We start from the raw sequence: 26,291 nt of genomic DNA, 5'->3' as shown, positions 1-26,291 counted from the left end.
AAGGGAACAATTTTGAGGCCGATCCAAGACTTAAAGATGGGTACAACTATAATGGCAACCAGGGTCGTCGATCCCATTACTCATGAGACAGCGACCATGTCGTCAGAAGAGTACAATGATTTTCAGCAATTCAGAAGTTTGCTCAGGAATGAAGAATTCCTTGCTTGGAGAGCCAAAAGGGAACAAGACAAAAGAAGGGCTCAAGTGTTTGAAGACTTCATCAAGGATAGAGCCATTGAAGCCGAAGGAGTTGAAGCTACCAAAGCCTATCTTTGTGCCAAAGGAATCACTGTTGCGGAAGGATCTAGAGCCACCATATCTGCTTCCCACGGAAGGCTATTCCTAGGCCTTCTCTCTTGGATGCAGCCTCTTCGGGACGAGCAAGAGAAAGGAAAGCAAAGGAGCCTACAACAACCATCAAAGTGGACTTCAAGCCAGGAGAGAAGAGTGTCAAGTTCGATGCTTTCTATTGTAAGCGGGATAGTCAAAAGCTTTATCTTGAGAATTTTGTTGTTAGTAAAGTTGGACATTGCGATGTAATTTTGGGTATGTCTTGGCATAAGAAAATTGATCCAGCCACCATTGATCGGGTTGGAAACAAGATTAGATTTTCTTATAAAGGAAAGAATGTAACTTTTGATGTAGGAGTTGAGGGGAATTCCATTCCACTCATTAGTCATGTACAAGTTCCTAAAGCAATAAAGCAATCTATTTCCTCATACTTGATTCATGTTAGGGAACCTAAGGAATCCAAAAGTGAGGAATCACTCCCAACTCTTGATCATGATAGGAAAGATTTCCGAAGTATGAAGATTGTTTTGCATATTCTCTAACAGGAGAGTTACCTCCGGAGAGACCAGAAGATCATCGGATTGACATCATGCCAGGAAGTTCACCTCCCAACTGACCTCCTTATCGTGTGAGTCAGACACAACAGGAGGAGATTATGAAGCAGGTGAATGAGTTATTGGAGAAGGGTTTGATTAGACCTAGTTCATCACACTTTTTGTTCTCCAGTTTTATTGGTTCAGAAAAAGGATGGTTCCTTGCGTATGTGCATTGATTAAAGGGCTCTTAACAAGATCATTGTGAAGAACAAGTTTCCTATTCCTAGGATTGATGACATCCTAGACAGATTGGATGGAACCACCATCTTTACTAGGATTGACTTGAAAAGTGGTTACCATCGAGTCAGAATTGTTCTAGAGGACATTCACAAGACCGCATTTAGGACAACATTTGGACTTTATAAGTATTTGGTGATGCCTTTTGGTCTTACCAATGCCCACGCTACCTTCAACCGAATGATGGAAAGAATCTTTCGACCACATAGAAAGTTTGCTGCTACTTTCTTTGATGATATTATTGTGCATTCTAAAAATGAGGAAATGCATCAAAAGCACTTGGATATTATTGTGCATTCTAAAAATGAAGAAATGCATTAAAAGCACTTGGATATTGTATTCCAGGAATTGCAGAAGCACAAGTTGTTTATGAATGGCAAGAAGAGAGAGTTCTTTTTGTCAGAAATTCACTACCTAGGCCACATAGTGTCCAAGGAAGGGGTCAAGATGGATCCAAACAAGGTCAAGGCTATTATGGAATGGCCAGAGTTGACTAGTGTGCATGCAGTTCAAAGTTTCCTTGGCTTATGCTCTTATTACAGGGAGTTCATCAAGTGGTTTGCAGTGGTGGCTAGTCCATTGCATGATTTGACAAAGAAAGCCATGGGATTTCGGTGGACCAAAGCTAAAAAAGAATTCTTTGAAGCATTGAAATTTTATGCTAGCAAAGAACCAGTGTTGAATGCGGTTTCTATGGGTTATCATATGGATTTTACTTTGATGAAAGATCTTTATGCTACCGATGAGGATTTCAAGACCGATTCCGAATGTTCCATGGGAGAGTATTGCTATGGATTTTATCTTTGGATTACCAAAGTCTGGAAATGGGAATGATGGTATATGGACTATTATTGATAGATACAGTAAACGGACCCACTTCATTCCAATGAAGAATGATATTCGCACAGAGCATATGGAGAGATTGTTTATTCAACAGATTTTCAAGCACCATGGATTGCCTAAGTCCATTGTGGGGGATAGAGATCCTCGAACTACCAGTTTCTTTTGGAGAGCTCTTTTCGACAACATGGGGACAAAGCTGAATTTCTCTTCGCCTTATCATCCTCAAACTGATGGACAAAGTGAGATTGCAAACCTCACTATCTTGGATATGCTAAAGTGTTATGCTCTCAAAGCAAAGGATCAATGGGAGAAGTAATTGCATTTGGTTGAGTATGCTTGCAACAACACCGTTCATTCATCTATAGGCAAAGCTCCTTTTGAGATTATCTATGGCAAACCATTGTTGTTGCCCGTACTTAGAACCAAGAAAGAGATCTTCCATGCGGATGAGTTTGTTCGAGACTTGGATACAACTTTTGCACAGGTTCGAAAGGCTATTGAGACATCTCAAGCCAAGCAAAAGAAAATTGCCAATAAACATAGAAGGAAGGTCCCATTTGAAGAAGGGAATTGGGTTTTGTTGAGATTCAAGAAAACAAGACTTAGGAAGCCAAGGAGCATAAGCACTCAAAGCTTGTTCCTAGGTATTATGGACCTTTTTAGATTACAAAAAAGATCAACGATGTATGTTATCAGTTGGATCTTTGAGATCATTGGAGGATACATAATGCCTTCCATGTGAGTTTATTGAAACCATATACATGACCTTCCCCAGAGGAGCCCGTATTGGAGGATCCACCAGAGGTAGAAGAGCAAGAAGAAATTTCGCAACCAAAACAGATTGTGTTTCATTCTGTGAGAAAAAGAGGAAAGACAATGGTCAGAAAGTTCCTCTTGAAATTCGAGAATTATTCGCCCTTGGACGCGAAATGGATGTCAAAGGAGTACTTCAAGGACTATCCAGGAATACTTCGAGCTTATGAGAAAGCGGTTAGTGTAAATGTATTTGAAGTACAGACATAGATGTCTTGAGAACAAAACAGATTCAAGAGGGAGGGATTCATAGTAGTTAGGGGGTTGTTTGAAACAGGTTTTCTAAAAGTTTCAAATGGGTTTCGTAAAATCAGCCCAAAGTTTCCTACCTACAGGTTTTTGCATGTACAAAGTTTCAAATATATACTGTATAAAATATGTAAAATAACACTAAATGCATGGAATACATGGAAACATCAATTTCAAGCCTACAGTCTTTGAATCACAAATAGCAAAAACCATATAATCATGCATCATCAATGTCAAATGATAATGATTCAAAGACCATGGTCCACTATTCATGATCAATGATCTAATCATCCATCATTCCATGCCACAAAAAAAAAAACCATACATGACACTACATAGGTTATAAGTTGTGTGTGTGTGTGTGAGGAGTGCGTGTGTGAGAGCATATCTTGATACAGAGTTCTACACCCACTATTGGGCACTGATGACGTTAGTGGGGATGTCATAGTATCTAGTCATACTATGCATCATGCAGTTGATAGTTATATAGTCTTGTGGGTTGACTACCTAGGCTTCATTATGGTTGAGTCTACCCTGCATCTCCAGAGGTTTGACAAAAACTCAGTTCAAAGGGCTTTGTGTGAATATATGCTCTTATGTGTGTGTGTGTGTGTGGAGTGCGTGTGTGAGAGCATATCCTGATACAGAGTTCTACACCCACTATTGGGCACTGATGACGTTAGTGGGGATGTCGTAGGATCTTGTCCATACTATGCATAATGTAGTTGATAGTTATATAGTCTTGTGGGTTGACTACCATGAATATATAACATGCACGTTCCTAAAAGGTGAATTTGGGCTTGTTCCTGGATTCATCTAGGTATATAAAACTTATAAGTTTGAAGTGTTCATGTCACATGAATCATGATGAATCAACAGTCATGGCCCAATGCCCATAAACAATACAAAATAAATCAGCCCTGATGAGGGAAAGTGGCACACGGAAACTAGAAAAAACTTTATCAAAAGAGTCGCACAGATTCCAACGTTAGATTTGGGGCAAAAAAAAAAAGTCAAATAATTTGCTTGAAAAAAACACGTTTCCTACAAGGAAATGTTTCCGAGGAGACGTTTCGGAAACGTTTCCTTCCCTGCAGGAAACGCGTTTCCTAACTACTATGGAGGGATTGTACCTCTAGCCCTCTTCATTGTATATATATATTGGAATGTAATTGATCATTGTTTTGCTTATGTAATGGTTAATTGGACATGCTCTAGTTTGGGTCGGTTGCTTACCAGATGACCCAAGGAGCAAGATTAGTATTTGGGTGGCAGTTATGCCAAATGACCCATTGGGCGGCCTTTGTGCTAGATGCCTTGGATTTCACAATTAGGCGGTCATAGCAACTAGATGGCCCAGATGACTGTGTTAGATTTGATAGTCGGGTGGTCAGTGTGACCAAATGGCCCAAATGACTATTTGACAGTCGGGCGGTCCAAGAGACCAGATGGCCCAGATGACTGTATTGATAAACATTCGGGCGGTCATAGTGACCAGATGGCCCAGATGAGTGGTTATGATTGACTGAGAAATTTCCTTGAGGAGCCAAATAGCTCGGGAGCGGTTTCCGATGAGACCAGATGCTCAACCATGACAAGACAATCTATGAACAGGAGGATCTTTACATATGCATTGCATACTAAAGTAGTATGTTTGAATTTTCTTTAACTTTTGTGTGATGTTTTTGATCCGTGGACCATACTTGGATTTATCGCATGTGATAGTCCACTGGGCTCCAGACCACCTGGCCAATACCCGGAATACCCAGTAGATGCGAATGGTGCATACATGTTTGTTGACTACATTGTGTCTAATTTTTGCAAGAGTAAGTATGGATTTCTTTTATCTAACACACGTGACAAGTCAAGAAGAAAAACCATCAAAGACAAGCCATTGGTCAAAGATAAGGCATTGAGATATTGCCAAATGAGCAGACGACATCACAGATATGGGGATGTCCAAATGCACAAGCTCACCAGATGGGCTAGTACTTGGAACATATGGATATGCTTAGTACACTTGTACTCTGCACTTGAGGACAACTGCGATATAAGAGAGAGGGAATGTAACTATTTGGCCATCCTAAAACTATTCAAATTTCACATGATGGAACCCTTGCCAGGACACTCAACTGGTGGAAGAAGGCATGGGGACATGGACCATAAGGTTTGCACATGGAAAAGCCCCAGTTTTGGTCAAAAAGTAAAGAAAAGCAAAAAGTCAAACTAAGTTGACCGCGAGCCAGGAGCATCACTAGCAAGAGGGGATTGAACACGACCGAAAAGCAAGAGGGGATTGAACACGACCGAAAAGCAAAAGCTACTTTTTCAAAAAGCAACCCTAGGGCCAAAAAGCAAGGCCCTAAAGTTGGAAAAGTAAAGCACAAAAGTGCTTGGTAAAAGATTGGCCTTATTTGAAAAGAATTTCATTGTAAAAGTAAAAAGAGGAAAGCAAAGTAAAAACAAAGTAAAACAAAAGGATGGATAGCTTTTGGGCAAAAAGCAGGACCCCCCTCAAGTATAAAACAAGCATGAACCTCTCTTGATCATCATCATCATTGAAGCGTGGTATTCGTCATCATCTCCCTACTGCTTCAAAACGCCACCAACTACTTGCGCCACGTCATCATCCAGTCGTACGACTATACGGACCTATACAGTTTGTACAGAGCTGTATGGCCCTATTGATCTACGTTGATCTGAACTGTGCCGCCGCCACCTACTGATCTAGCCTAGCCGCCACCGCCGCCTGCTGATCTTGCAGCCGCCGCTGCTTGATCTGCGCTAACTGGCCTGCTGTTTGCGCCGTACAACTGCTGCCACCTGCTGTTTTGCACCGTACGACTGCTGCCGTGCTGCTGAACTGCGCCGTACTGCTGCCCTGCGGCGCTGGTGGCTGGACTGCTGCCACCTACAGTTCTGCACCGACTGGTACCTACCATGCTGCAACGTGGACCAGTCCTAGTCCATACTCCCCTGTTTTGTGGACTGTTTTCTACTCCGGATTAGGCGTCCAATTTGCAGCTGATCATCATAAACTTCATCATCTACTCTTATCACTTGTGTACCTTTTCTACAAGTTTGGGGTATGTTGGATTAAGTACTAGCCTAGTGAGAGATCTTGTGGGCTATCCCCGAGGTGTGCTCAGGCAACAGGATCTCGTGCCTCGTCATTGTCAAAGTCACGCAGCAGCAGCACGCACACCACCCTAGGGCACTGAGCAACATCAGTGGCTGGGCTCCCATCTCCTAGTCGCTGCTCCCCCCAAAAAACCGGCCGGAGGAGATATCTATTACAAGGTGCCACCACACCCTATATATGGCTCTTCAACTCCCATGCTCTTGCATATGGGATAATCCACCACAAGTTCTAGTCATACGATAACCCGAGAGTAGCTATGAGAATTGCCACCTCCAACACGGCATATTTGTTTGCTTTTGTATTCATTATTGTATTGATCTTGGCTTGCGAGCCCGTGGATTGTTCCTGAATAAATTCCTAAAAGGGGGCGGGGCATGTTCCCCCTCAGTGTGTGTGTCCTATACAAAGTTCTCTGAACCCTACTCTCTCCCTCTCTCTATTTTTCTCTCTCTTGGATACGTGGTGGAATCCGTCATTGCACGCCCCACTAGGCTTACAGCGAGTGTGGACCAATTGGGGCAGATTTAGCAGCCTAGTAAGTGCCCAACAGTGCCAAGGACAAGCACCAATGGATGGAACACAAGTTGGGCGCAATATAAACATGTTGAATAATATTTGTGATAATATTTTTAGGTCTGAAAAATGCTGGCCGACCAGCACATTAGATGTCCATCTATAGGCAGATTCAGGTCATTCCCAAGCAAGAGGAGTCAGATGTGAACTAGGGTTTGCAAAGCCTGATCCCCTTGAGAGTGGAGAGCATCAAGAACCTCTAAAAGGAAACTATTCTCCACAGTGCTTCTCGGAGGACAGAAGAACCAACACTTAGGTCATGCATTGGAGCCGTTTGCACAGCATGCATAGTACAGAACTGAGTTTAGATCTGTGATCTCATTTGTATATAATCACGTTTTGGCAATATACATTAGTTTAGGTATTTCTATGGTCTCTTCTATTTTGTACTTACATAGTTCATTAGCATTTTGTTAATCATATTTAACTAGTGTTAATCTTAATAGCTTCCGCAGCCATGTTACATCAGTATCAGCACGTTCAGGCTGCCTTTCTGCTGGCTTTGCGGTAGGTCATCCTGTATGTGTTTTTAGCATCTGAATGTGTGCAGTAGAGTTATTCAGATACAATAGGGTTTGCAGCCAGGTCTACACATCAGAGTGTGCATTTGCACCAACCTTTACATCTAAGGTTTGTGTTCAGAGTTCTTGCAGATAGTACTTTGCACTATGATGCGTTAATTTTTACTCAAGTCTTGCATGTAGCCTTTTTTGCCTGCTATTAGGTCAAGTCTAGTGTTACGGACTCACATGTAGAAACTTGAATAGATCTAGGTCTAGATAGGTATAGCCAGGCCTTCAGATTGGCGTTTTCCCCAACATGACATGTTAACTATGTGGAAGCATGCTTAATCTGTGTTTAACGCTAAGCATGGTGTATTAATGCTAACTATGTGGAAGCATGCTTAATCTATGATTTAGTATTTGTATTCGATTATGCCACTTGAATCCATTTGCATGGCCACTATGCCATCATGGCATGTCATCCCTTTCCTTAGCATGACCACCATGCTTGGGATAATTTTCTTTAGCATGGACAACATGTCCTCATGGCATGTGATCATTTTCCTTAGCATGGCCATCATGTCCTCGTGGCATGGGACCATTTTCCTTCATATGGTCATCATGCCCTATTGGAATGTGATGATCGTTGTCTACATCCAAACCAGGGCTACCACCTTTCCAAATATTTCAGATGGCCGCTATGCCCTCATGGCATGAGATCATTTCCCTTCACGTGGCCACCATGCCCTTACAGCATGTGATGATTTTTTTTGGGTTTGTTATTTGCAGCCACGTTTAGGTCTACCACCCTTCCAAATATTTGCCGCTGAAGGCAGCAGATAAACTGTGAGAGAAGCCCCACAAGGGATTTACTCAATCAGTTGGAGTGAACATACTACAGGGTAGTTTGTCAGATGACCTTTTCTGCAATCTTAATTTTAAGGTGTTGCCCTTGTTGGCTCGACACAACAAAGGACACGTACATATAACTACTTACTTTTGATCCTCTCTGCTGTCTTGATGGCACACATACTTCATGGTTCTAGATCCCTTGCCTATCCTTTCCCCTATCAATTTCGTGGCCACCTAGGCTTCCACATGGGCAAAGCAATACTACAGCAAAGCTAAGTCACAATTTTCCTAGATGATCCCATGAGCAATTAAATGCATGGACGGGTTGGAATTTGGTAGTCCTGTAACTTTGACCTTGTAATGCTGGGAATGGGCAAGATCTTCAGTGTTGCTGGGCCTCAAGAAGCCATTGACAAGATATGGTCCGATTTGGGCTGTACGGACAGGACAATAGGCGCTCGGAGATGCCAAGGACATGCAAGGATATATAAGACACAAGTCGGGCACAGTGAGGTCAAGGGTCATTTGTAAGCATCCATTAGCCAGAGTCTGTAGAACCTGATCATCAAGAAGCTGTGGAGGCTAGAGCAGCAAGACAGGCCGTCATCATGTGAATGCACAAGTGGACGACAACCAATAAGATTTTGTATGTGCAATAGATTAGGGTTGAAATCTCTGGTCTATTGTGTTTTTGCAAGAAGTTTGATTAGCATTAATACAGCATGCTTGGTGTTAATCATAGATTCAGCATGTTTCCACATAGTTTATATTGCTTTTTCCCAGACCACATGGAAAATCAAGGGGCACTGCTCTTACCTGTCAACCTCAGCCATGTCAAAGAGAACCCTTTGATGCTATGCGTTTGGTAATAAGCCCCGAACAAAGAGTAGGGACATGGCCACCATGACCCTTCAGTACAGAACCTTGTCACAGATATTCAAAACAACCATTCATCTTGACTGCACACGCATTCAGTAGAACAATATTTCATCAGGGAAGAACAATCGAAACTATATGCCTTGCATGCAACAAGATCCTTTGTTTCACACACTACCATACCTATCTACATTTTCCACCTTTGTCCATCTGCATACACGAATTTTCAAAAAACACAATGAAGTTTCGAGAAAATATACATCTTTAACAGTAATTTCTTCTCTAGCTTTTCAAATGCTCATCTTTTTACCCTTTTAACATGCCCATATACCCCACCACTCTGCCTTCTGCACTGCCCGAAGATGCTCGCCACGCTACATTCATTGAGTCTGTGACATGCAGCGGAAGTATTCGTAATTAAGGATCCTGTCACACAAGTCTCACACCACCTTCTGTATCCTAAGTTTCGCGAGTTTAGCAATCCACTTATATGACTTCAAACTTTAAGAGATTGAGAGAGAGAGAGAGAAATTGTACACCAGATTGAGTCCTGAATTACCCACTGAAGGACCCCCTATCCCGTTACCAGAATAGTATTTGCTTTTATTACTTTGAAGAGAATGACTTTGGATTGACGATAAGCCAACGCAAGATTTCGGAGGACCAAGAGTCAGACTAAACTGTACATGGCTGTAGAAGCACCAACAATGACCAATCTCGAGCCTATGCACTCTTCCCAATGGAATGTAGGAAGGCTGCAAATATGAGGCTAAGATATGGACTGTTTGGGACTGCTGTAAATGAATGAATGCATGCGGGTTACCTTCACCGGAGTGCTATAGCAAAACGATGATGATATGACTGCTGAAAACAGGTTGTGTGCAGAAAACGCAAGGTCTCCTGAGAGCTGAATGCTACTTGCTGCTGCGTTTTACTGTTGGAGTGCTGAAAGCTCAAGCGTTTATGCTCCAATAGCTGAAGGATGAAAACACTGATGCTGTTGGGATCTATGGGCTGAGTGGTCAATCGTTTTATGCTCCTTGTGCTTAAGGCTCAAACGCTTGAATGCTTGTTGGCTGAATTATGAGATAGATGAGGTATGCTTGCTATGGAAGGCTATTTATATGCACAAGGGGCTGGTCGGTTGGCTGTAGGGCTAGCCGACTGGTTCCCTAAAGCTACATGACTGGATATGTTGAGATAAATGGTTAATGATGGTATTTAAATGCTGAAAATTTATAAATAAATACTATAAAATATGGGAAAATTACCAAATAAAGATCTGATGCTTCTGCATGCATATGGGATGAATGCTATGCATGAATGCACACATGTCCTGATGCAATCTAAGGCTTCTACGACATCTATATGCATGAATGATTCTCTCCAAGTGGGTTAAGGGACTTTAACCAACTCACTGACTCACTATGGCTGAGGAATGACCTACGTTGCTCGTGAGTCGAACCTGACATATCTTGATGTGGGCTCCTAGAGGTAGCAAGCTGCCTGGATTTCACAATGAGGGGGCCAGGGGCAGGAGGGAAGAGAGGGGGGGGGGGGAAGGGGGGGGGGGGGGAAGGGTCGGGGGGGGGGGGGGGGGGGCGCTGTTTGATATCATTAAGTTTCCAGAAGAACCATGTGACCCTATCAGTCTCTGATGGACGAGAGATTCCCTCATCTCAGGCTTTTAAGACTCTAGGAATTCTATGGTTTCATTTAATTTTGATGAATTTTAGCACAAGCCTTATGCATTCTCTGTTACAATATTACTGGCCGGTCGCATGCCCCTCTCTCTCTCTCTCTCTCTCTCTCTCTCTCACACACACCCCTATGTGGGTCTGTCTGAGCACATCCAAGAACGCTTCCTTTTCTGTCCTTTAAGATAGAACAAGGGAAATACCTGCGCCTCGGGTCGAACCAGTGCGATCTCTATGAGTTTGCCAAACGGCCCCCCTTCAACGATCGTATTTTTTTTCCCCGGTATGTCAACATTTAATGCATTATGACCGATCTCTCTCACACAATATATAATTATAACCAACCTTCTACACCCCGACGTGGGGCAAAAGTGGCTGGTGCAAGGGCCCTTAAGTTAGCATAGATTCACCTGGGTTCGAGTTCAACGTCATCGGATAGTCCTTGGCTCTTGGTATAGTTGCCGACGTAAAAAAACCTGTGCAAGGGCCCTTAAGTTCGCATGGATCTACTTGGGTTCGAGTCCAGCTTCGTCGGATAGTCCTTCTAGGGCTCTTGGCATAGTTGCTACAACGTAAACAAAACCTCTCTCTCTCTCTCTCTCTCTCTCTCTCTCTCTCAATATAATATATGGCACCAAAATGTATTTTGCATTTCCATTAAATATATTCTGTGACATTTTCAAGAATAAGAATGTTTTTCTAAGGTTTCGTTTTAGTATGTAATGATTAATGCTTGAAAAAGTCAATGAAATAATGAACTTTCTTTTTTTTTAAGTTGGACGATTTTTATTACATGAGGGTCCCGCATACCCTTCTTACAAACACACACACACCCCTACAGGTTCACGAGGTACAAGAATCGAACCCATTACCTCGGGTCACAAGCCATCTTCTTTAACCAACTCACCTACCGATTGTTGGTAATGAACTTTCTATTTGCATGCATTCACCCATATACTTTCTGTTTGCATGCCTTCACCCATATCCTTTCTATTTATGGTCTCGCAATTCTCTATAAAATGCCTCAAAGGGCTCATTCACACGAGTAGAGGGAGGAAGAGAGAGGAGGAGAGGGAGGGGGTGGGGTGGGGATGGCGATGGCGATGGGGGAACTGGCTAAGTTTGTATTAATTAAATGCCACTTCAATACACCTACAAATAAAGTTCTGAATATACACTACAAATAATATCACGTGTAAACACGAAAAATTTTCAATTTGCAAATGCCAACTCGGCCGTGAATGTATCATGGTGATGAACTGCTGGCTCGGGAAAAAACAAGTGGCCTGACCTCATACGTTAATGTCACAATTGATGACATGTCACCCCCCCATTGGACTAGGCAGCATTAGGAATTACCTGTGGCAAGATAAAAATCATCTCTATGGTGGCTGTCAGCAGAGGCAAGGGCAATAGTCGGGGCCTTATGACTATTAAGAAATCATTTTACAGCAATCTTCCATATCCATACGATCGAAGGTTGCTACTTAATTCGTAGTCAGCAGGTAAGGTAAGGCATCATTTTACATCAACCTTCCATATCCACGCGGTCATAGGGTACTCATTAGAAAAGCAGGTGAGGCAGATGAGAGATCGATTTGCAGATGAGCGAAAAGGTTTGTGGGACGCTTAACCGTTCAACTATCAAATTTCGATTAAGGTTTTAAAAAACCTTCACTACTAATGTTAATCCATCATCCAACTAAATAGGGCTCTACAATGAGTGAAAAATGTAAATCATTAATTACTTTTTAGAAAAGGCATTAAAGAATTGACTTTCAAAGGTTGGAAAACTTTCTTATGAAAAATTAAATGTCACAGTTGCCAACAATTTAATTGGTAGGATTTCAAACTCTCTATTCGCCATGCCTCTCTCTCCATATCTGAAATTGCCTTCTCTCTCTCTCTCTCTCTCTCTCTCTCTCTCTCTCTCTCTCTCTCTCATCCCAAGCAGACAATGCCAATCGCTCTCTTGCAATTTTCCCTCCATATGCACCATTTGTTATGCAGAGAATTTGGTGCTTGTTATTTGCAGGTCAGGGTTTGTATACCCTTTGATGGGCTCAGGGTTTAAATATTGTTGAAGAAATAAAGTTATGATTTTGCAGAGCGAGATATATATACATATCAATATGAATTAATCATTTGCAAAGCAAATCACAGAATCTGAGATTGTAGTCATCATAGATGACTAGTTGAAAACTTTTTCCATAGGATTTTTTGTCAGGCTTTTTAAAAAATGCCTATGTAAGCAAATCTTCCATAGCTATAATAGTTTGGGAATTTTGAATTTTTGGAGATAGTAGGGTGATTAGTATATGATTAATAGGGGCCTACAATGAGTTGAAAAAAAATTCCATTTATTAGTTGATGGCATTTTTAAATCTTTGAGTGGAAACCTTAATCGAAATGAGACGATTGTTTTATTTTAAACCTTAATCGAAATGAGATGATTTAACGGTTACCATGTACCTTTTCACGGATCCAAACTGCATCGCTGCTAACTCCCTCATCCTCATCTCTTGTGACTGCTTCGTTTTCCAACCTTGTTGTTTAATCTTTTATTTATAAAAATCTTTTGTTAGGGTCTCGCACAGTGAGCACCATGCAATAGCCTCACGGTGCTGTCCATGTCGCCTATGTCTGCGAACTACAGCATTGCGCAAAGACTTGGCTGTACCCAAGCTTTGATAGTGATAGTCGTTTTTCCTTCTCTCTAAGTTACTTTTCCCAATGGCTCACCATATGCATGGTATCATTGTATCACTTGTCTCATAGACGCTTTCCTTTCTTTCTCTCTCTCTCTCTCTCTCTCTCTCTCTCATGCACTCTATGTGAGCTACATGTTGAGGAGACTAAAGAACATGTCGCACGCACATTGTCGGCTTACTCGACTTCAACGATAGGTTGTGGTTCTCCCAGCTCCTTCATGAATGTAACAACTTGGACTCGTACAACTGTAGGTACATTCCATCTTTTATCAACAACACCTCATGGATCACCTGATCTCCAAGACTGATCTACAAGCTTTTGGCGTGACTCCCCATGTCTATGTCTATCGAGACATCGCATCCTTGTTTCTCTCTCTCTCTCTCTCTCTCTCTCTCTCTCTCTCTCTCTCTCTCTCTCTCTCTCTCTCTCTCTCTCTCTCTCTCTCTCTCTCTCTCCCCCCAAAGTTGGAAATTGCATCCTCACAAAACTTCCACTTAGGAGCTACAACTTAGGATTCAAATTGATACTTGGCTTATTTCAATAGAAAATGGGCCTACTCTCTCCATAAAAGTGGGATGCAAGAATGGGTTAATTTGTGGGACTTCAAAAAGAGTACTTGAAAAACTTGGGAAGAAATTAAATATCAATTAAATCTTAAAGATGTTGATAGGAACATGGTCTCTTAGAAATCAAAAGTAGGTCTCAAGGAAATACAAACCACTAGCTCTTATTAGAGGAAGGAATAGAGACAGGGAGAGGCATGGTTGAATCACCTCCCAAGACATCTTATGACTGAATTTTTGGTGGAAAGACTCCACATCAAATGGGGAGTCCAACATCCCCTACTACCATAGTGATCAAGGAGATTCAAGAAAAATCTAGTAAAACAAGATGAGTGGAAATTGAAAGCCTTTTTGTGGCTACTCCTACACCATAGTTTATGGGTCAAACACAAGGCTATCTTTGGACCACAAACACCTAGTTTGCTTCTTTTGCAAGCTACAAGTGGAAATCATGATTCATTTGTTCTGGCACTGCAAGGTGGCTAAAGCCTTGTGGCAAATGAATTGCACATCAAGGGAATGAACATGGCCTTGTGGTAATGAATTGCACATTGCATCCGAGGGAATGAACATTTCAATTACAATGTATTTCCAACATTGTATGTTAGGGAGTGGTGGTCAAGTAAATGCAAAACCCTTAGTGATCATAATCATCTGCACAACACAGTCCAAAAATAGAGGAACAATCCAAAAATAGAGGAACAATCCAGTTTTTATTAGGAGAGAAATCTAGGAGTCCTTATATAGAGTGCTCTTAAAGACACTAAGTGGGGAGTGTATGGGTCTTCAAGAGATAATTAAAAAAATGACAAGACTCCAAAAAATTATGCTGACAAAAGATTAGTTGTTCTTGCTAGTTACAAGATTTACTCTATAATGAATGAGCACCCTATCCAAATTTGAAAAGGACCAAATAGAGGGATTTGGGAGGGAAATCATTCTCACTTCTAGGTATAAGGATATTATGGCTTTCTCCTAAGGAATTCTTTGTACTTTCAATGTTTGGACAATGAACCAATCTCAATGAAGCTTATTGCATCCATGAAGATGTGGTTATGTCATTAGAACTAGACCCCATGGAAACAAGGACGAGAAGATGACCGTGAAAATGTTATCTCCTCAAGGGCCTTTGCTAAGAGGCCTTATCTCAACTAGCATTTAGATTTAGGACAACATTGTGTGCTGAATATTTAAAATAGCTTATCTCAATGGCCTAAGCTACGGGGCCTTACCTACTTCCCTCATGGTGGTGACATCATCACAACTGGTTATGCCATGGGATCTCCAATGTTTATCTCAAACATCCTTGATCTTCATACCCATTGCTTTCTTATTAGACTAATCAGCACCAAGTAGTAAAGTATGAACAAGTTTTCTTTTATCATATCTTGAAGGATATCTATTGTCCTAACCTATATGATGCACTTCACACTATCCATCACTTTCCTACTCTTGAGTACCAAAATTAGCCTATCAAGAACAAGAAACATCCTTAAAACCCATGGTAGGATGAGAAGCGTAAACTTAAACATAATCACAACAAAGACTCAAGAGATGCTTTGACACAAATCTACTTACACCTAGTATAAAGGCTATATTACCTTGTTAAAGTTTAGAAAGACTAAAAAAGATTACACACTCACACTTATAAGCAAATAAATGGAGCCTAGTATAAAGGTCTTATTACCTTGTTAATGTTTAGAAAAAGTCTCAAAGAGATTACACACCAGAACCCACATGAGCTTAGTGTACAACAGCTCTATACTTTGTTAAAGTTTAGAAATACTCAATAGATTACATGCTATAACTCGCACTAACAAGGAGATAAATGGAATGAGTTTTAACACTAAGCAAAGAGCTAAATAAATGAATTTGAAATGAAAACCAAATTGAGTTGTAAAAGCATAAAACATGACAATTGAAGCTTAAGAGTTTTTAAAGCATCAAACATGATAACTAAGTATCTAGAAAGAAAGATAATGCTAGCTTCTTTAAAAAGGAAGTTTTTTATCTAACACATGGGATTATGAAGAATTTGTAAAAATGTGCAATCATTTGCTAACTCAACAACTATTGCTAACTAGAGCCCCTATGCTTCATTTAAATGGCAAACTAGGCTAGCCATAAGATAATAAGGGGAATCTCTCTCTCTCTCTCTCTCTCTCTCTCTCTCTCTCTCTCTCTCTCTCTCTCTCTCTCTCTCTTCCTTTTATTACAAACTCTTTAAGTAAAAAAGACACCTAAACCCTCCATTCTATTGTTTACACTTGCACCCTCCATTCTCTTAGCTTTTGCCTAGCCACTATCATGTGTAAATTTAAGGATGACTTATGGAAAAACATTTGGTTGTAGGTTTTTTTGGGTCTAATAACAAACATGGACAAGTGTGGAGTATTTGGCTAGGTTTGGGTAAGGAGGGATAGGTTTTGAAGGAGCCCTTCAAGCCCTACCTTTTTGTATACATATTCATAAAATTGTTGATCTTTGTAAGACTTAAAGAAGGGCATGGTTTCTTGGGTAATCAAATTTAAATTGTCATTTTTTTAGTGATCAATCAAGTTAAGGGGAAAAAATCAATATTATTAGGACTCATTTAAATAGAATTAATTAAAACTTTTATTTTTCTTAAATGGTAGCCTTTTGCCACCTTTTTATGGTTGTATTTTACTAATTTCTTCTTTATAGATATTGGTGATGTAAAAAAGGTAACAAAATGTTGGCCATTCACTTATGTGCTTAGTATTTAACCTTCGTGTATTTCCTTTTATGTGTTTAGTATTTAGCCTTCATGTATTTCTCTTTATTAACTTGCTAATGGTTGGGATAATATTATTTCAACTCTTTGAAGCTTTCCTTAAAAATCATGAAGGCATTTTTTATGGGTCTTGTATAATGTGGATGTCATGATATTTTTGAATTAATTTTAAAGTGATAATGGAGAGAATGGTATTTACAAGGTTTTGGTTTAAATCAAACGGCATCTACTCTTCATAAAACTATTATTTAGGTTAATCATGACTTATTTTGATGTATTTTATAGAATAGGTATACACATGAAACTTTTTTGAAATAAATTTGAAGGGGAGGTGAACCTTAACAAGAACACAACTTACAATGCCTTCAAATGCTAATAAAACCATGTGAGTGTCCTAGATTAATCTTTTTTAATCCTTATTAAATTTGATAACTTTTTTAGGAGCTTCCTTTAAGCGAAACTTTTTTAATGAGCTCCAGTTAATGTAAGGAATTTATTTAGGAGCTCCCATTAAATGGAAAAAATATATATTTAAGATCTCCTAGAAATGGAAAGATTTTATTTAAGACCTCCTAGTAAATGGAAAGAATACTAATTTGATTATTTATTTAGGAGCTCCCATTAAATGTAAAGAATAGCAAGTACATTGATTAAGGATGTGTTTAGAACAAGAAAAGTTTTAGCTCCCCCAATTAGTAGTGCTTTGGATGCATAAGATATTTGGTGGGTGAACTCAATCATTGGTTAACAAAAACTACAACAGTACCGGGAAGGTTTTCCTTTTAGTATTTTGGCATTGGCAGGATAGCTAATGATTTTAGTATTTAAGCCGTGGTATTTACCATGAGAAGTTTTTGTATTTTGTTAGCCGCCCACTTTTGTTATACATGGGCATGGACCTATTAATTTGGTTGCACGTGAACTAGCCCTTGGGGGTTTATATGTAACTTTTTTTCCTTAGTGATTTGGATAGGAAGGATTTATTTAAGCTTTTGGTAAAAGCAACTCCTATTTTTTGTAAAGGGAAGCCCATGCAAGAGCGTGCAACTATTTTTGGCATGTGGGCTATTTTTGTTAATAAAGATATAAATACCCAAAAGTGGTAGTATGCTGACACTTCTTGTCTTTTGTGTGGTGAAGTATATTTCTCAAGTGTTTTATGTTCATCTTTTTGTGTTTGTTTAATTTATCTCTATTCAATTTATTTATTATTGTGAAAATTTGGTTTAAGCTTGTACTTGGAAAAAGATTCATGTTTCAATGGTATCAGAGCTTTGGCAAGTACAAAGGACAAATCTTCAAGGTTCAAAAATATATTTTTAAAGCAATTTAAAAATTCAAAGGTATAGCTAAACTCTTGTAAAGTTAAATTTATTGAATTTAGAAAGTATGTAAACAATCTATACGGGACTTGTTAAAGGCTGCAAGACTTTGCTAAGGATACAAATCAATTTCCAAGCCTAAGGACAAGGTGACCCTTAGATAAGAAGAAAGAGAGATTTTACCCAAAGGGCAAGGACCAAAGGGTAAAGAAACGTGGAAAACCACTCTGCATATTTCAAAAACCACCCTTCTCTTCACAAAACCACCTTTCAATTTCTTCTTCCTCTTTAACATCCAACTCTATGGATGGAATCAACAATTGAAGGAGGATTTAGTTCCATCGTTAGATTGCTAAACCCTTGAAAGCAACAGATTTCTATAGTGGATGGACATGGTGGGTTCTCAAGGAAAAAGGAGAAATTGTTTATTGATTTCTTTTTGCAAGAAATAGACTCTTGGATTAAAACATAATTAGAAGGTTATTAAAACTTTATTTTTTAAGTTTTTCTCCTCTCTCTTTTCATCCATTCGATGGATGGACAAATTGTAACATCAATGCTATGGACATAGTGGTAATTAGGCATCCCCAAATTAACCATAGAGGGATAGACGGACAAACCATAACAGTTTCTTATCATTTTAGCTTTTTGGAAACTTCTACTTATTTAATAGAAGGAGCTTTCTCTTTCCAAAGTTAAATCAAGTTATTTTATGTTGGGTTTTAACATTGGAACATTCTCATTTTAACTTAGTTTTTAAGCTGATAGAATGAACACTCTCATTTTAACTTCTACTTAGTTAATAGAAGGAACATTCTCTTTCCAAAGTTAAATCAAGTTATTTTATGTTGGGTTTGAAACATTCTCATTTTAGCTTAGCTTTTAAGTTAATAGACAGAACATTCTCATTTTAACTTAGTTTTTAAGTTAATAGAAGGAATATTCTCTTTCTAAAGTTAAATCAATTTATTTTATGTTGGGTTTTAACATTAATATAGTTATGCAAATATAACACCTGTTGAGATCTTATATAAATATTCTACCCTTTAGATTTACTTAATGATTTTGATTTTTTATTAAGTATAGCAGCTGTACTTGATTTTTGAACTCTTGGTTGGTGGACCACTATAAATAAATTTTATGTTTGATTTACTTATTTTTTAAAAAATAATTTATGAATACAAATACTAGATGGAATTTTTTTACCAAGGCATGTTACTATTTTCAGAGTGATTAAACTATTTTATGTTTAATAAGCAATGAAAAACAAATACCTTTACAAAACATGTTCTGTCAATGTTAGATTAGATGATGTTGATTATTTTTGGTTTTTCCCTTTATTTTAAGAAGTGGGTGTGTCTATATGGAGCCAACAATAGTTTGTCAACATCACTTGAATTCAAGGGTGGAGTTTAGCCTCACCATGTCGACCACCCCTTTAAACCATATTATGGAGATCCAAAACCTTGCTAGCAACAACATAGATGAAGACCACCCCCCAAACATCAACCTTAATAACCCTTTAGGGAGGTCGTCATCATCAGAAGTGGATATACCCAATAGTACCCTGGCTAGCAACAACAAGGAATGTACAATCACAAAGAAAAGACTTGGAAGCCATCCACCATTTAGCCACTAGAAGCCTTAACAACCCTTTAGAGAGGTCATCGTCAGAAGAAGTGGATATACCCAAGAGTACCTTGGCTAGAAAGGAATGTACAATGCCCAAGAAAAGACCTAGAAGCCATCCATCGTTTAGCCACCAGAAGCCTACCCATGAGTGGGTATTTGCCAAAGTGAGCCTCAAGCAAAAGAGTTTCACTCACAACCTGAGCCCTGCTGGATCCCCATCAATCAAACTTACACACACACAAAGACTCTCTCTCTCTCTCTCTCTCTCTCTCTCTCTCTCTCTCTCTCTCTCTCTCACACACACACACACACACACACAAATGCAAGAGAAGTGGACAAAACGAAGAAAAATAGAGAAGGAAAGAAAGTGAACAAGGAGCTGTGGAAAAAAGAAGAGAAATAGGAGGAGAGAAGTAGAGAAAGAAGAGCAAAGAGGAACAAAACAAAGAGGGGAGTAAAAGGAGAGAACAAGGGAGGAAAGAAAGCAAACGAAACATCTGAAAAAAGAGAGAAATAAATGAGAGAGTGGAATGGACGAAAGAAAAGAAAGATGACCGGGGAGAAGAGAATAAGGCCAAGGAAAAGAGGAGAAGAAGTGGCAAGAAAAGGGGCCAGGAAGAGGCAAAACAAGGGAGAAAAGAGTTAGGAAGAGGAAGAAGAAGACAAGGAGAGAAAAAAGAAGAAAGTGAAGGAGGAAGGGAGGGGACAAGGAGAAGTAGAAGTGGAAAAAAGGTAAGCGTTGCAAGAGAAGTAGAGGAAAGAAGGAAAAACGACAAGGAGAGAAAAAAGAAGAAAGTGAAGGAGGAAGGGAGGGGACAAGGAGAAGTAGAAGTGGAAAAAAGGTAAGCGTTGCAAGAGAAGTAGAGGAAAGAAGGAAAAACGAATAAGGAAAGAAAATGAAGGAGGAAAAGCGAGGGAAAAAAGAAGAGAAGTGGAAGGAGTAAAGGGTTATTATGGGCTGATAGGTTTTCAATTTTGAGGGTTGTTCAATGGGCTTCATGTTGATAATTTTTAGCTAGATCCTTATATAACCCCTGTCAAACTGAAGATAAAAACCTGGAAGCTCCTACTCCCTCAAGTTACACTAGAGGTCTTGAAATTGTACCATATCTTTGGAAAGTCACCAAATCATCTTGACCTCCAACATTGGTTTAAAGGTCTTATCTTATGAACAAAGGGTGGAACTTGACCTTTTATACACATCAACCAAGGTCTGTCATTTGAGTGAAATCTTTACTTTATTTCTCTTAGCGTAAAATTTATCATTTATCTTCTATTTTTTCTTAAATTTTATCTATCTTGGGGGAAAATCCACAACTTCCATCCACCAGTCAAGAGCAACAAGACACCTTGCATAATCAAATAGCTACTAAGAGGGAGAGTTGAGGAGGGAGCTAGAAGATAGATTATCCCAAAGAAAGAGGAGTGAAGGCACATATTTATCAAATTTTGAAGACACAAGAATCCACAGGATGCTAGGCCACTTTGCGTACTCGGGATTCTAGGAAGGGTACTAAGACTACCCATAAAGCTTTTACTTTTCAAAACTATGCTGGCAAGAAAGATGCACGTGCTATACTTTCTTGGTTTAGACAGTTTGATGATTACTATCAAGTGCACTACTAACCATTTAGTGGAGAGAGTGTTGCTTTATGGTGGAATGTCACCAAGAAAAGCCATCATAACCCCAAACTTGAAAATATTTCAAGAATTTGATAAAAAAGAGTGTTGCTTTATGGTGGAATGTCACCAAGAATAGACATCAAAATTCCAAACTTTGAAATCTTTCAAGAAGTTGATCAAAATGAATTTTCTTCTACCACAGTATAAGGTTAGGGCTAGGCAAAAATGGGATGTCTTTCACCAATTGGAGAAAGATTCTATGTCCACCTATGTTGATAGATAGTGCAAACTATTCTTTAACTGCAAGCTATAGACAAGTTCCATGAGAAGGAACAAAAGAGTCTATGCCAACCTATGTTGATAGATATTGGAAAAATGTTCTTTAACTACAAGCTATAGACAAGGTCCATGAGAAGGAACAAAAGAGAGACTTATAGAAGGACTTAGACACACTATTAGAGCGCCAAAGTGTACATGTTTCATCCACATTCCCTTAGCTATGCCATTTCATTAGCCATGAGTTACAGGTGTAACAAAGAAGGCCATACTACAACATATTGTCCTGAGAAGAAGAAGAGCAACGTGGCAAAGTTGCACATGATCAAGGAGAACAAGGAGGATGGTTCATTCAAGCAAGAGGGTAACAATGATTATGTACTATGAAGGAAAAAGTAATTCTCCTTGTCTTTTGAGAATGAAAGGAACTATTTATTGGAAAAGATGTTACTATTCTGCATGAGATTGTAGCATACATGACTTTATTTCTTAAAGAACTACAAGGCTACTAAACCTAGAGTCTATTCCCTAACATTAGAAGGTTAAAGTTGCTTTCACTAGCATAACTTATAATTGCAATAAGGTAGTGATAGATGTAGGTCTATGTATTAAAGATGTTCCCTCACATTATAAGGTTAAAGCCACTCAACTTATAATTGCAATAAGGTAGCGAAAGATGTAGGTCTATGCATTAAACCTTATGAGGAGAAAAGAGACTTCCTAGTAGCACCTTTGTAGGGGGTAGATATCATATTATGTATGCCTTGGAGACATCAATATAGCCCTCAGATTGACTATGATACACATACTATGTGGATTAGCAAAATGGTAAGGGTTTGTGTCTAGGGGGTCAAATGAAAGAAGAGCTTAGCCCTTTGCTTAGCCACACCCACACACCTAAGCTAATAAAGCTTTGCATAAGAGGGAGAAAACTTAAATGGTGTTGTGGTTAACAAGGTTATAGCCATGGAAACTACACCTACTAGTCCCTCATAACAAGCATATTTCTCTAAGTTCAAGGATTAATTCTTAGAAAATTGCCTCTTGGACTACTACAATCCCCAAAGACCAGAATATTGAGGTTTTTCCACGTAATACACCACCACCTTATAGAGTTAATATGCTATATAAAAATAAATCCAATATCAAGTAGAATAACTTTTTGACAAGTTTGATTAGACCTAAAAGCTCACCTTATGGTGCTCCTATACGTTTGGTTAAGAAAAAGAATGTCACTTACCATATTTGTATAAACTACAGAGCTCTAAAAAATAAGATTACATTAAAGAATAGGTACCCCGTCCCTAGAGTTGATGACTTATTGGATAAATTGAGAGGGGCTAGGGTATTAAGCGAAATTGACCTAAAGTCTAGCTGCCATCAAAAGAATGGTTGAGGATGATGTGTATAAGATTGCATTTAGGACTGAATCTGATCATTATGAGTTTCTGGAACCCTTTGGACTTACCAATGCTCCTACAATAATGCTCCTACAATTTTGAGTCATATGATAAACCACATACTTCTTAAATATCAAGATTTGGTGTCGAGGTGCATTCGATGAGTTGGCATAATTCATCTTGCTGATCAGTCCTTTGATATCTTTGTTGGAGGGCGAGCTGGCATTCTAGTTCTTGAATCTTGGAATCTTTGGTGGTGAGTAGTGTGGGGATGTTTGCTTCCTGTGCATCTCGAGCAGCAGCCAACTCTTTATATCTTCTCAGCTTCCTCCTTTGCCATCCTGGAAGCGGTGGCTTAAGCATTAGCCTCTTCAACCTGCTTTAGCCACTCCTCTGCCAAGCTTTGGCTACTAGTTAGTTGATGGTGTACATGTTCAAGAACCTATTGATGGGCTCTGATCTATCTCCATTGTCCTTGTAGTGATCACCTCATTGAGGGCTTTCAGTTTCTTAGCATGTGATTTGTTCAGTTGCTCTCTTTCGGTTTGAAGGCTTACCACTTTTTGTTCTGCTTTAGCAATGGCTTCATTGAGTGCATTGATTTGCCCTGTATATCCTTCTTCCTTAGCTTGGAACATGGCATGGGCTTCCTTTAGATGTTGTGTATGTTTCTCCTCTTTCTCCTTGATATGTGCCACTTCCTTTTAAAGTTGTGCGATTGCTTGGTCTACCTGTGCCTTGAGCTCTGCATTTTCCTTGGTGGTACAGACTATCATCTTGCTGATTTACCTGTTATTTCCCTCCAAGGTTTGGAGCCTTGCCTCATGTTCTTCAGCTACCTTTAAACTCTTTAGGATTACCTCTCTGTGTGTGGCATCCACTGGAGCTAATTGCTCCTTAAGCGCCTTCACCGTCATCAGTGAAATCCTCGACTTGTTTCCAGAGTTTGGCATTCCTGTCATGCAACATATGATCATCAAGCAAATGACATTGCTATACTCGTTGCTCTTGGGACCAAATATTTGCACTTGTGGAGGCTGAGCCTTCTATTTGGTTCTGTAGTAGCCTGTCGAGGCCTTCCATGGTCTCTTCCAGGAAGCAATCAGCCTCGAGATTGTGCAAGAAGGATCCTTCCCCTATTGTGTCCATTCACCTTCACTTACTAGGAATTGGAGTCGCGTCAGCTCTCTTTCTCTTCTCAGCTTCTTGAGCTTCTTGAGTCGCCTCTGGTTGTGCTGAGGTGGTGTCTTCATTCCTTTTTCCCACATCTGTTTGTGGCAATTGTTGTTCCGCTGGAGCCTGTGTTGCACCAATCTTTGCTGAGGTGGGCTGATTTGAGGTTACTGAATCACGGAGTGGGGAGAGGTTTTTGAAGACCAAATGGGCACGGCTGGAAGGTGGTGTGTGCAGTGCTGCTGACTCTGGAGCGGCACTTGCTATTAAGCTTATATTATTTCTTTCTTTTGCTTCCTATTGCTCTAGAACCTGTTGAAAGTACATGATGTCCTGGGCTACCTCGTCTTCCAGACGCTATTCCTCTGATTCTACCTATTAGAGGTTGCTTGCATCTTTTACTTTTCTTTGACTTCTTACCACCTTTCAGCTCTTGAACTAACTACTTAGTCTTCTTCATGACCAATTGTCCCTATTGTAACTCTTTTGAAATGAGGGCAGACAGCTCCATGGTTCCTTCAGCCCCTAAGGTACCTCTGCCTCCTGAGTTCCTTGGGGAATGGGGAGATTTGCTGCATGGCTGAGTACTTTGGTCAGGAGAGGTATGGATTATACACCTTTGATTGGTGCAATTTCAGGTAATTCCCCATTTCCTTCTGTATATACCAAGCCCAATCCTCCTATTTCTCCTCATGTACCTTTACTATGTGATTGAGAGGGATCCTGTTATATCTATCCACCACTGACTTTACTTGCATGAGCATTGACATTACTCTGCAATGATCTTCCCTTGAGTTGTCTGAAATTTAGAGTGGATCATTGTCCCTTTCAGTTCCTACGCATACGAACCAAGGTAAGTGAGCTTGGTGCCACGTGGTGCTCTTTTCCTCTTTTCTACTGGTGACCTTGTGGCACTGGCTTGAGTTACGGCCGAGTTCCCCTCAACCTCTAGTTTGGAAGTAGCAGAGGAGGCCATCTGTAACATTTGAAAAGAATATCAGTCATTGTGACTGGTAGGAGCTCGTGGCCCTTTTTCTTCCTTTTGTGTGTGTGTGTGTGTGTGTGTGTGTGTGTGTGTGTGTGTGGGTGTGTTAGTTATTTTTATGCATGGGTGTATGATGGAAAGAGTGTTAGTGTGGTGAGCAATGAATTAAGAAAGGATGTGTCTGAATTAGTGTTGCCATGAATTAGTCTTATTCCGTGAATTGTTAACCCGTGAAGTAGAAGTGCGTGAGGTAGCAATGTGTGAGATGTTAACCCGTGAAGGGTTAAAGCGTGAAAGCTTAACCCGTGAGGTGTTAAAGCGTGAAGTGTTAGTATGTGAGATGTTAAATTGTGAAAGCTTAACCCGTGAAGGGTTAAAGAGTGAAAGCTTAACCCATGAGGGGTTAAAGTGTGAAGTGTTAGTACATGAGATTTTAAATCGACTCGTGAAGGGTTAAAGCGTGAAGGATTAGTACGTGAGATGTTAAATCGTTAAAGCTTAACCCATGAGCTAGCAGTCTATTAGTTTGTGAAATAGCAGGTTATGGTGTCATGATTAACAGTATGGAATGAGTGTTAGTGGTTTACACTTTGGTGTGAGCAACAAACAAACTTTAGCTATCGGTGCATTATTATCCAAACTAAGATTTTAGTTTGGACTTCGTGAAATAGCAGACTACTATTTCACGGATTAATTTCCTAATGCCTTTGTGAGGGGATTTGGTTGGAGATGTCACTTTGAAAAATGCAAGTGGAGTGATGATGGTAAGATGAAAACAAGAAAAGGCACAGATGCAATCAATTTAGTTTGCACAAACGTAGAGATGTGTTCTAATGCTTCACCAAAGAGAGCTTCAACAATGGTTTTATGATGATTAACGAATTAAAACAAGCAAAAGTGTGCGTCCTGAGAACCAATGGTCGCACATAAGCATCGATGATGGAGAAGAGTAGGGCAGAAGGTGCGCCGATAATGGTGAAGTGCAAGAAGACGATGACGGTAGAGAAGCTCGTGAAGAAAGCCAACGAAAATTGCACAAAAAAGGAAAAAAGAAGTATTTATGATCTAGCCGTCAGCACCGGCGGCCATCTTAATTGGGTATGCTACATGTCCGCCCTACGATTCGTGGAGGTTTTTTTATCGTTTCATGGCATGAATTGGCATGAGTCGGTTCACGT

At 39.8% G+C, this 26,291-nt stretch overlaps 1 protein-coding gene across 4 annotated transcripts in view; it reads right to left on the bottom strand.

Moving 5' to 3' along the window:
• The window catches only part of LOC147603300 (uncharacterized), a 46,707-nt gene extending 35,698 nt beyond the window's left edge, over positions 1-11,009 (bottom strand). The window contains exons 1-4 of one of the 4 annotated variants that reach the window (XM_086796807.1): positions 10,876-10,935; positions 9,286-9,364; positions 9,159-9,185; positions 8,916-9,008 (exon numbers count right to left, since the gene is read on the bottom strand). In XM_086796807.1, coding sequence (XP_086652933.1) covers positions 8,916-8,932 — 17 coding nt within the window. In that variant the 5' untranslated portion in view covers positions 8,933-9,008; positions 9,159-9,185; positions 9,286-9,364; positions 10,876-10,935. Of the gene's footprint in view, positions 1-8,915; positions 9,059-9,158; positions 9,186-9,235; positions 9,365-10,875 lie in introns of those variants that run through there. The other 3 variants (XM_086796805.1, XM_086796804.1, XM_086796806.1) reach the window with 3 other exon arrangements.
• Positions 11,010-26,291: the final 15,282 nt, after the last annotated feature.

Source organism: Cibotium barometz, chromosome 64 (genome assembly GCF_041138505.1).
Source record: "Cibotium barometz isolate CiBa-2024 chromosome 64, ASM4113850v1, whole genome shotgun sequence".
In the NCBI taxonomy this organism is placed as follows: Eukaryota; Viridiplantae; Streptophyta; class Polypodiopsida; order Cyatheales; family Cibotiaceae; genus Cibotium; species Cibotium barometz.
This window is presented reverse-complemented; position numbering and strand designations above follow the sequence as displayed.